General features: G+C 41.1%; 1 protein-coding gene across 21 annotated transcripts in view; it reads left to right on the forward strand.

Annotated features, from left to right (window-relative positions):
- DOCK9 (dedicator of cytokinesis 9) overlaps positions 1 to 12,242 on the forward strand; it is a 310,144-nt gene that overhangs the window by 248,535 nt on the left and 49,367 nt on the right. For all 21 annotated transcript variants that reach the window (XM_077297092.1, XM_077297094.1, XM_077297097.1 and 18 more), the window contains 2 exons: positions 3,355 to 3,470; positions 11,483 to 11,620. In XM_077297092.1, the coding sequence (XP_077153207.1) occupies positions 3,355 to 3,470; positions 11,483 to 11,620 (254 nt within the window). The remainder of the gene's footprint in view (positions 1 to 3,354; positions 3,471 to 11,482; positions 11,621 to 12,242) is intronic.

A 12,242-nucleotide genomic window follows, 5' to 3' on the forward strand; every position in this document is an offset into this window, starting at 1 on the left:
TCTGTGGGCATATGTCTTTTGGCTGCTCTGGACAATTACCTTATGATCACCGCCCCTGTGGTAAAGACCATAAAAAGTTCCTACTTGGCAGGACAGCTGGCTTGGGGCTAGATTTTTTTTCACTATTAGGACTATAATACCAAGAGTCCTGGAGTGAATCTGAAGGCAATGTAGACTTACGGTATATTCATTGCCCTAGAATAATGGGCTTATATTACAATACTGAGGGCAGCTGCAGATCAGTAAGTCATAGATGTGTGGTTATTGCATCTACATTTCCCTATCATCATTTCATTGTTCCATCCATTAATCATTATGGAGTTTTACTTTCTGCATCCAAAATCTGAAAACGAACCATTTGTATTCCACACAAGTCATTTGAAAGTATGCATGCTCCTCTCTCCATTTTGCCTTGCCATTCTGCTTGATGTATGTTACCTTGCCTCCATTCTTTCTTTCTACACTGGTAAGCCTATTCTGTGTTTCACACCTCTTATCATACTGAAAACGGGATCAGGACTCGCACAAGCTGGGTTTACAGTAATACAGTGGTCTCTGCTGAGGACTCCGTCAGGTTTCTGTTGGAATCCCTGAAGAAGAGTGGTTCAGCGAGAACCCCAACAGTGCCTTAATGGAGCCCTTCACTTAAAAGAAGCCAATGCTGTCACTGTGGACACTGTTCGGCCTCAGTCCTGGGAGAATTCCTCTCTTACAGGAATACACAAAAACATGGACTGTTTATTTGATTCCGACAGAAGAGCACTGTATTAGTGTGAACCTAGCCTTAATGGAAAAAAAATAAGCCTGATGCTTGTATATTCCATTTGGAAAACACTGCTGTATTTGTGTCGATAATATATAGAAGATCTAATGTGATTGGAGCGGCAGTAGCTCATGTGCTCCTCATAGCAATGTCTCACATTGTAAGAATTGGGAAAGAGATGATGGGCAAAAATGCGTATGTTGTCCATTATATGGAATGCCAAGAAAAACTGTTGTCCAGCAGCTTCTTAAGCTAAAGTACTTTCTCCATTTGCTTTCCATAGTGGGTTTTTATATTATTTATTTTTTAATGCTGCTTTGAGTGTTGGTCAAAGCTGAAAGCCCTTTTCTCCTGATAATCCTGTGTTCTTGATATAATAAAGCCACATAGTAGATGTTCTGCTTACACCACATTTATGGGCTATATCTGAAGGCCATGCTTGGCTGGAATATGTAAATGCATCCTATGATGTACTCATACTCTTTTAGGGGGTCAAATGTATGCTAAAGAGGTCTTCTTATGCCAACATTTGGACCGGACCAAAGTGCATTTACTAATTCTATACTGCAAGTAAATGTTTATTAGTCAGTTACTGACATATCAGGTTAGGAAGAAAAACAACAAGACTATACCTGTACTATTCTATGTCCGGCATGTGGTGTGGATTGGACCGTAGTATGTAATGGTTGTGTGTGTACTGCCTGTAGCATGTCTGTGCCTTCTGCCAGATGTATACCTACATCACCCTCAGATGCGACTGTATACTTGTGATTGATACAGTTTGCTATATCCTGATCTGTAGTTGTAATATAATATATTTATTTCTCCAAGTGGGTGAAATGTAAATTTTGTGATACATTTGGATTCATGATCATTTATGGAAATAATACTACTTTTTCTTGGACTAAAAAGTGTAGTATAAAAACATAATGTATTCAGTCATATACATCTGACATATGGTATAACCATGGTGGGAAGAGAGCGGCCTATAATGTAACTGATCGGCTGGGCTTGTGTTCTGACAGTAAATGACAGAAGATAAACCAAGTTGTGGATTGCTGCCTAACTGCATGTATTGCTTTGATGTCAGTGATGGCCTTGTATATTCTGTCTATCCTGTATATTCTGTATATCCTGGATTGTTCGGATTACTCATTCTTACTGTAGATCTCTTGCTGGAAGGACTATTTTCACTTCTGAGTGATTAAAAAGACAGTTGTTCACCTGAGAAAGTGTCTTTACAGAAGAGTGAAATATTCTCATAGTCCAATTGAAATTTACTCTTTTCTTTATGCATATTTTGGCCCCAAAACTTGCATTTTTAACACCAAAGTCTGCATAAAATGCTTACTTAGCAAGCCAGATTTCTTTCAATGTGAGAACCGCGTTGTTCATACAGTTATTGAAAGAGTTTGAATACAGATGTCACCCGAAAACTGCAGCAGGTAGAGAGGCCAGTGCGTGCATTAGCTCTAGATCAGCCGCCTTTCTGAGCTGACTACTGCAGTTTAAAGGGAACCTGTCATTCAATAATGCTACCCGATCACAGCAGCGATTCAGTGTAACCATTGAAACACCCCGCGAGCACTCTGCTTCTCAGGTGATTAGTCCAAAGTAGGACCTCAGCCAGTAACTCCCTTCCCTGCTCTCCTAGCACACAGAGGGAGAGACCTGTCAGTCTACTGGACTGGGGCAGGGAGAACCTGCGCAGAAACCCCATAGGACTAGTCAGCTGTGATGCATTGTCCCCGGCCGACTTTCCATGTTTACTCTGAATTGCCAAAGCGGTTCAGAATAAAGCACAGCATTATCAGAGCCTGGCTGCAATCACAAAGTCACGCTGTGATAATCCTGCCTGTGGTTTGGGCAGCATGAATTAAATGGCAAGTTCCTTGTAAGCCAGAAATCCATGCCTGAAAACCAAGGTTCTTCTGATTTCTGTATCATTGTAGAGCAAATACATGCTATGTGCTTAACCTAAGTGAACAAACCCTTAGATGTCATTATTAACGTTTAGTGACACTTTACTGCAGCACTCTTGGCTTGTGCAGTCAGTTTCAATACATGTTATGGTCGATACACAGACAAGAATACTTTCATTGTTTATTTCTTATAACTGGTTCATGAAAACCTGTTTGTAAATTGGGCTCTGTTCACATCTGCATTGATGACCCCATTAGGTATGACAGGCTGTTCTTCCCTTAAAAGCAATGGACACCTCAGCAGAACCTCACAGACCCCATGATAAGTCATTGGAGGTCGCAGTCGTAGCCTGTGTCCATCATGCAATGAATCCAGCACAGTGCTGTGGCAAGTGTGATAAATGGAAGAAACAACACTGATGTGAACAGACTTCTATCTGTACGTTTGCTTTCTACTCTTATCTATGACTTTGTCTTGGACCAAAAGGTTTATCCAATGAAAAGTCACAGAACTTGAAAATTATTGGTCACAGCCATTCACGTTTTTACTTAATGTTTTATCCTGTTTTCAGAGTAATGTTTCTTCATATACTGATATTTCTGCTATTCAGTTTTATGTATTATGATCTTTTACAGAAATGTTTACCCAATGCTTGTCCATTTCTTTAGGCTATGGCCACTCAGATGCAGATATTCTTCACCAGTCGTTACTTGAAGCAAACATAGCTACTGAAGTATGCCTTACAATCCTGGACACTTTGTCATTATTCACGATGGCATTTAAGGTATGTGCTGTTTTCCTTTTTGTTGTTATATGAAAATAGTTGTTTGGTTTTTTTTGCTTTCTTGGATAATAGATGTTTTACACAATTTCTTATAGAGGAAAAATGAGTATTCAATAGAAAACTATGTTCTAGGTTGGCTATAATATTGCATAATGAGTCTTCCCTGTCTTGTTCATTTCCTACAGACAGTATTTTAGGCTGTCTGGATAATCCAGGAAGTTTCATTTTAAAATAAAAAACAACATACCGTATATATACTCAAGTATAAGCCGAGACCCCTAATTTTGCCTAAAAAAACTGGGGAAACTTATTGACTCGAGTATAAGCCGGGTATGTATTGTCCCTTAATCCCTATTCTGGTATGCGTGGTTCCTTATCCCCATCCTTGTATGCATGGCTCCTTATTCTCATCCTTGTCTGCATGGCTCCTTATTCCCATCCTTGTCTGCATAGCTCCTTATCCCCATCCTTGTCTGCATAGCTCCTTATTCCCATCCTTGTCTGCATGGCTCCTTATTCCCATCCTTGTCTGCATGGCTCCTTATTCCCATCCTTGTCTGCATGGCTCCTTATTCCCATCCTTGTCTGCATGGCTCCTTATTCCCATCCTTGTCTGCATGGCTCCTTATTCCCATCCTTGTCTGCATGGCTCCTTATTCCCATCCTTGTCTGCATGGCTCCTTATTCCCATCCTTGTCTGCATGGCTCCTTATTCCCATCCTTGTCTGCATGGCTCCTTATTCCCATCCTCATCTGCATGGCTCCATATTCCCATCCTTGTATGCATGGCTCCTTATCCCCATCCTCGTCTGCATGGCTCCTTATTCCCATCCTCGTCTGCATGGCTCCTTATTCCCATCCTCATCTGCATGGCTCCTTATTCCCATCCTTGTATGCATGGCTCCTTATCCCCATCCTCGTCTGCATGGCTCCTTATTCCCATCCTTGTATGCATGGCTCCTTATCCCCATCCTCGTCTGCATGGCTCCTTATTCCCATCCTCGTCTGCATGGCTCCTTATTCCCATCCTCATCTGCATGGCTCCTTATTCCCATCCTTGTATGCATGGCTCCTTATCCCCATCCTCGTCTGCATGGCTCCTTATTCCCATCCTCGTCTGCATGGCTCCTTATTCCCATCCTCATCTGCATGGCTCCTTATTCCCATCCTTGTATGCATGGCTCCTTATCCCCATCCTTGTCTGCATGGCCCCTTATTCCCATCCTTGTATGCATGGCTCCTTATTCCCATCCTTGTCTGCATGGCTTCTTATTCCCATCCTTGTCTGCATGGCTCCTTATTCCCATCCTTGTCTGCATGGCTCCTTTTTCCCATCCTTGTCTGCTTGGATTCTTATTCCCATCCTTGTATGCATGGCTCCTTATCCCCAATCCTTGTCTGCATGGCTCCTTATCCCCAATCCTTGTCTGCATGGCTCCTTATCCCCATCCTTGCATGTATGGTCCCCATGAGAAAAGCATAAAAAAACAAATCAAAACATGCCGCTTACGTTCGCCGCACGCCCTCGTAGCATCTTGTTCCAGTGCCAGCAGCCGGACGATCATATGTCCCCGCTCATTAAGGTTATGAATATTCACCTCTCTCCACGCCTATGGAAGTGGAGAGAGGTGAATATTCATTACCATAATGAGTCGGCACCCATGAGAGCCCAGCAGCTGCTGGAAGTCGGCGGCTGTAACTATGCGCGCACTATAAGAGAAATGAATAGTCATTGCCAGTGCGCAGTGGATATTCATTTATCTTTAGCAGCGCGCAAAGGCTTTAACCACATCCGCCGGCTCTTGCCTCCTGTGACCTACTGCTCCGCCGGTTCCCCTTCTCTGCCATAAACTGGGACAATTACTCGTGTATAAGACGAGGGGGGCATTTTCAGCACAAAAAAAATGTGCCCTTTTTTGCGTTTTTCGTTTTTCGCTCCCCTCCTTCCCAGAGCCATAACTTTTTTTATTTTTCCGTCAATATGGCCATGTGGGGGCTTATTTTTTGTGAGACGAGTTCACCTTTTGAACGACACCATTGCTTTTACCATATCTGTTACTAGAAAACGGGAAAAAATTCCAAGTGTGGTGAAATTGCAAAAAAAGTGCAATCCCACACTTGTTTTTTGTTTTGCTTTTTTGCTGGGTTCACTAAATGCTAAAACTGACCTGCCATTGTGATTCTCCAGGTCATTACAAGTTCATAGACACCAAACATGTCTAGGTTAGTTTTTTATCTAAGTGGTGGGAAAAAAAATTCCAAACTTTGCCATAAAAAAAAAAAAAAAAATTGCACCATTTTCCCATACTCGTAGTGTTTCCATTTTTCGGGATCTCGGGACGGGTGAGGGCTTATTTTTTGCGTGCCGAGCTGACGTTTTTAATGATACCACCTTTGTGCAGATACGTTCTTTTGATCACCCGTTATTGTATTTTAATGCAATGTCGTGGCGACAAAAAAAAACGTAATTCTGGCGGTTTTAATTTTTTTGTCGTTACGCCGTTTTGCGATCAGGTTAATACTTTTTTTTTTAATTGATAGATCGGGCAATTCTGAACGCAGCGATACCAAATATGTGTATGTTTGATTTTTTTGTTTGTTTGTTTTATTTTGAATGGGGCTAAAGGGGGGTGATTTAAACTTTTATTTTTTTTTATTTTTTTCATATTTTTTAAAACATTTTTTTTTTACTTTTGCCATGCTTCAATAGCCTCCATGGGAGGCTAAAAGCTGGCATAACTGGATCGGCACAGCTACATAGGAGCGATCATCAGATCTCGCCTATGCAACTGAATTACAGGCTTCCTATGAGCGCCGACCACAGGGTGGCGCTCACAGCAAGCCGGCATCAACAACCATAGAGGTCTCAAGGAGACATCTGGTTGTTATGCCGACGCATTGCTGACCCCCGATCACATGACGGGGTCAGCGACGCGCGCGTTTCCGGCCCGATGGCCGGAAGCGGTAGTTAAATGCCGCTGTCAGCGTTTGACAGCGGCATTTAACTAGTTAATAGTGGCGGGTGGATCGCGATTCCACCTGCCGCTATTGCGCGCACAAAACAGCTGACATGTCGCGGCTTTGATGTGGGCTCACCTCCGGAGCCCACATCAAAGGGGGAGACACGACATGAGCCATACTAGTACGGCGGATGTCGTGAAGGGGTAGATGTGTGGTAACCTCCATTGCCACTATGCCTCTGAATTTTTGTAGGTTTCTTAACGGGAATCTGTCAGCAAGTTTTTGCCATTTAACCCTTTCACTCCGAAGCCTGTTCTCACCTTTTTTGAACAGGCCAATTTTTTCAATTCTTACCAGTGTCAATCTATCATGAAACACCTCAGGACATGTAATAATTGAAGGACAAGGGAGAAATTCTGATAAAAAGAGCCTTTATTGAAGTAAATGGCAATGATGCAATAGCAAGAGTGTCCGCACTAAATAAGTTTATGTATGCAAAACCATAACACCATAAAAAAAGAAAAAAATTTGAAAAATAAACTTTAAAATATATATGAGGAAAAAATAAATAAAAAATGAATAAGGGTGTCCGCCACAAAATATAATAAATGAAAAATTATAGGAAACAGTGTCCAAATAGGTGCAAAATAATATATATATATATATATATATATATATATATATATACATATATATATATATATATATATATATATATATATATATATATATATATATATATATATATATATATATATATATATATATATATATATTAAAAAAGGAACAGCACACTGGTGTAACTTATCTTAGGGTGCAAAGCCTCCAGGCAACCCGTCCACCGGTCGTCAGTATTCAGTATAGACCAAAAAAAGAGGCAGCACTCCATTTTCAAAAAGGTGCAGGATTTATTCAAATCCACATGTCTATGCGACGTTTCAGCTCTACTGAGCTTTTCTCAAGCCTTGAGAAAAGCTCAGTAGAGCTGAAACGTCGCATAGACATGTGGATTTGAATAAATCCTGCACCTTTTTGAAAATGGAGTGCTGCCTCTTTTTTTGATCTATATATATATATATATATATATATATATATATATATATATATATATATATATATATATATATATATATATAGACAAAAAAACACAGCAGCACATGAGCACATGTACATGAATCTAGGCCATGTGAAAACAGACAAATATTCAATATGAATTATACTTCAAAAATATTTTTTTACAAATTTTTTTCAAACATTTTTTTTTCATAAAACTTACACTAATGAAGATTCTTAGCGCATAAATTGGCCAATTCATGTGTGCCCATCAACCACGGCAAGGTGATCTCCCTCTGATGGGTCCTACTCTACCGTACATGCCACTCTTGGGCCACCAGCCTACAGCTATGGACAAAACATGTCACTCTGGGCTAAACCTACAATTTATGGGCAGGTAGAGCTGATTACTGCCACCTGCAAGGTCAATGGGAGGAGTGCAAGATCAGTATGGATGCAGCCACATCCAATAACTAAATAGAGAAAAAAAAACAACCAGCACCCCTGGTATTTTTGAAGTATAATTCATATTGAATATTTGTCTGTGTTTTCACATGGCCTAGATTCATGTACATGTGCTGCTGTGCTTTTTTGTCTATATGATGCAGCTTGCAGCTTTGCACGTGTTCACATTAGGGGTGCTGGTTGTTTTATTTATATATATATATATATATATATATATATATATATATATATATATATATATATATATATATATATATATATATACAGGGGTTGGACAAAATAATGGAAACACCTGGAAACATCAACAAAAGTTAGTTTAATATGGTGTAGGTCCACCTTTTGCGGCGATTACAGCCTCAATTCTCAGAGGTATGGATTCATACAAGGTGTGAATTGTTTCCAAAGGAATTTTAGCCCATTCTGCAGTTAAAACACCCTCCAGTTCTTTGAGCGACAATGGCGGCGGAAATCGACATCTAACTTGAATCTCTAAAATCGACCATAAATGCTCAATAATGTTGAGGTCTGGGGATTGTGGGGGCCAGATGAGATGCTCAACTTCATTAGAATGTTCCTCTTGCCATGCTTTAACGATTCTAGCTGTATGAATTGGTGCATTATCATCCTGAAAGATGGCGTTCCCCTCCGGGAACAGTGCTTGAACCATTGGATGCACTTGGTCGCCCAAAATGCCTAAATAATCTCGGCTGTTAATTCTTCCATGAAGGGATATCATTGGCCCGGCGGATCTCCACGAAATAGCACCCCAGATCATCTGAGAACCTCCATCATGTTTTACGGTTGGGAGAAGGCAGTCTGGATGGAATGCTTCTTTCAGCTGTCTCCAAACGTACACTCGGCCGGAGGTCGGAAATAGGGTAAACGATGATTCGTCTGAGAATATCACATGTTTCCACTGCTCGAGGGACCAATTCTGGAGGTTTCTTCACCACTTTAAACGCTTGGAAACATTTGTCATTGAGAGCAGCTTTCGTGGAAACTGGGTTCTGTAGGTGTTCATTGAGCTCAGCAGTGATTTTCGGAGCCGTGGTTTTGCGATCCTCTCTCACAATTCGCTTTAGAGTCCGACGGTCTCTCTCAGTCAACTTTGACTTTCAGCCGTACCTGTGCTTTGCTGCGGACGTTTTTCCTTCTCTTTCAAACGCAGTCATTACTTTGGAGACAGTACCTCTTGACACGCCAAGCATTCGGGCACTTTCTGTTACACTAGCGCCTGCCATACGAGCACCAACAATTTGGCCTCTTTGAAAATCCGAGAGGTCTGCCATTGGTTTGAGGTTCTCATCAATGTTCTTATAATTATGCAAAACAAACAGTTAATTTACATACACATATCACATAACACAAATAATCAACTACAAAACATTACCATATGTCACGGTTTGCATGTTTATCACATGTTCTAAGATTATGATGCCAAAATGTTAGGTGTTTCCATTATTTTGTCCAACCCCTATATATATATATATATATATATATATATATATATATATATATATATATATATATATATATATATATATATATATATATATATTAAAGGATATAAATACCACCTATAAACCAATGTAAATACCAAGAAGACCAAATTCTAATAACATCAAGTGTAAAATCGATCCTAATATGTATAATGTGTCATATTAAATACCCCATTCAGGGGATCATATCAGGCAAACGCTGCACACAACTGCAGTATAGTGTGGTCCGTGAGCGAGAAAAGGAAATAATAAGTTAATAACTGGTGAAGATTGTGGTGGTGGTGGAGCACACCCCTACACGCGTTTCGGAGCTGCGTTCTTCGATGTTATTGCATCATTGCCATTTACTTCAGTAAAGGCTCTTTTTATCAGAATTTCTCCCTTGTTCTTAAATTATTACATGTCCTGAGGTTTTTCTTGATAGTCACTATTCCAAATGGTTTGCCATTCCAAATCTTTAGATGTAGACATTCACATTTTTAGTGTATATTTTTTATATTTCATATATATTTTTATTATATATTATAAACTGCTCCAAAAAATAAAGGGAAAACAACAGAATATAACTCCAAGTAAATCAAACTTCTGAGAAATCAAACTGTCCACTTAGGGAGCAACACTGTTTTACAATCAATTTCACATGCTGTTGTGCAAATGGAATTGACAACAGATGGAAATTATTGGCAATTATCAAGACACGCTCAATAAAGGAGTGGTTCTGCAGATGGGGACCACAGACCACATCTCAGTACCAATGCTTTCTGGCTGACGTTTTGGTCACTTTTGAATGTTGGTTGTGCTTTTACACTCGTGGTAGCATGAGACGGACTCTACAATCCACACAAGTGGCTCAGGTAGTGCAGCTCAGCCAGGATGGCACATCAATGTGAACTGTGGCAAGAAGGTTTACTGTGTCTGAGTATAGTGTCCAGAGGCTGGAGGTGCTACCAGGAGACAGGCCAATACACCAGGAGACGTGGAGGGGGCCGTAGGAGGGCAACAACCCAGCAGCAGGACCACTACCTCAGCTTTTGTGCAAGGAGGAACAGGAGGAGCACTGCCAGAGCCCTGCAAACTGACCTCCAGCAGGCCACAAATGTGCATGTGTCTGCACAAACGGTTAGAAACCGACTCCATGAGGATGGTCTGAGTGCCCCACGTCCATAGATGGGGGTTGTGCTCACAGCACAACACCGTGCAGGACGCTTGGCATTTGCCACAGAACACCGGGATTGGCAAATTCGCCACTGGCGCCCTGTGCTCTACACAGATGAAAGCAGGTTCACACTGAGCACATGTGACAGATGTGACAGAGTCTGGATACGCCGTGGAGAGCGATCTGCTGCCTGCAACATCCTTGAGCATGACCGGTTTGGCAGTGGGTCAGTAATGGTGTGGGGTGGCATTTTTTTGGAGGGCCGCACAGCCCTCCATGTGCTCACCAGAGGTAGCCTGACTGCCATTAGGCACCGAGATGAGATCCTCAGGCCCCTTGTGAGACCATATGCTGGTGCGGTTAGCCCTGGGTTCCTCCTAATGCAGGACAATGCCAGACCTCATGTGGCTGGAGTGTGTCAGCAGTTCCTGCAAGCTGAAGACATTTTCATCTGACTCTTGGGATCAGGGCTGTGGAGTCATGAAGTCTGTGTCCATTTTGGCGGAATTGGTATAAAATGGTCCGACACCTAAAATCAATAGTACATTGGGTACAGTAGTACAATTCAGTATGTGATGTAAATTTTTTAATAATAATTTTATAAAGTTATGAAATGTCCAATAAATGTCTGTTCCTGATCTAAGGATCTGGGCTTTTAGTTGAGATGAATCTGTGCAGCACTTTATGTACATGCTTAGTAGTGAGGCAGTGCAGTCAGAGTTATGGAGTCAGGGAAATTGAGGAGTTGGAGTCTTAGCTTACCGAACCCAGAGCCCTGATTGGCATGGACAAATTGAGCAATTTAATAATGGTGCATAGTCTGCCATTATTTCCTGGCACATTGGGATTTAGTAAATTGTTCTTTTTTTTTTCTCCAGAACCAACTCATTGCTGATCATGGTCACAATCCTTTGATGAAGAAAGTGTTTGATGTGTATCTATGCTTTCTACAGAAAAATCAGTCTGAGACTACACTTAAAAATGTTTTCACTGCATTGAGGTCATTAATTTATAAGGTCAGTAAAGCAATGGAAATGAATTTGTGCCCATGTTATGTGTACACTGTAAAAGTACTGCAATCTGGCATGGTACTGGATGGGTCCTAGATTAGTATCAAATAATCTTATCATATTTTTACTCCTGTCTTTCACTTTTTTACCTTCTGAAATTCCACATTAAGGGAACCTGTCAGCAGGATTGTGTACAGTAACCTACAAGCAGTGTCAGGTCAGCGCTGTTATACTGATTACAATGATACCTGTGATGAAATCTGTCTTATGGTTGTTGTTTATTCTTTGCTTTCAGTTAATGATATGCTCATGCTTGGGGCGGCCTGTGGGGGGTCTTCATGTGGTGCTCTGATTAGGTATTCACCAGTATGGCTTCTGACAGGTCACTGAACCATCACTTACCTGCCCCCCTAGTTTACATAATGAATAATATATATGTAAACTAGGGGGCAAGTCATTGAAGGATCAGTGACCTGTAAGAAGCCATACCGGTGAATACCTAATCAGAGCACCACATGAAGACCCCCACAGGCCGCCCCGAAGCACGAGCAAATCATTAAAGGTACCGTTACACTAAACGACTTACCAACGATCACGACCAGCGATACGACTTGGCCGTGATCGTGAC

This window comes from Ranitomeya variabilis, chromosome 3 (assembly GCF_051348905.1).
Source record: "Ranitomeya variabilis isolate aRanVar5 chromosome 3, aRanVar5.hap1, whole genome shotgun sequence".
NCBI lineage: Eukaryota > Metazoa > Chordata > Amphibia > Anura > Dendrobatidae > Ranitomeya > Ranitomeya variabilis.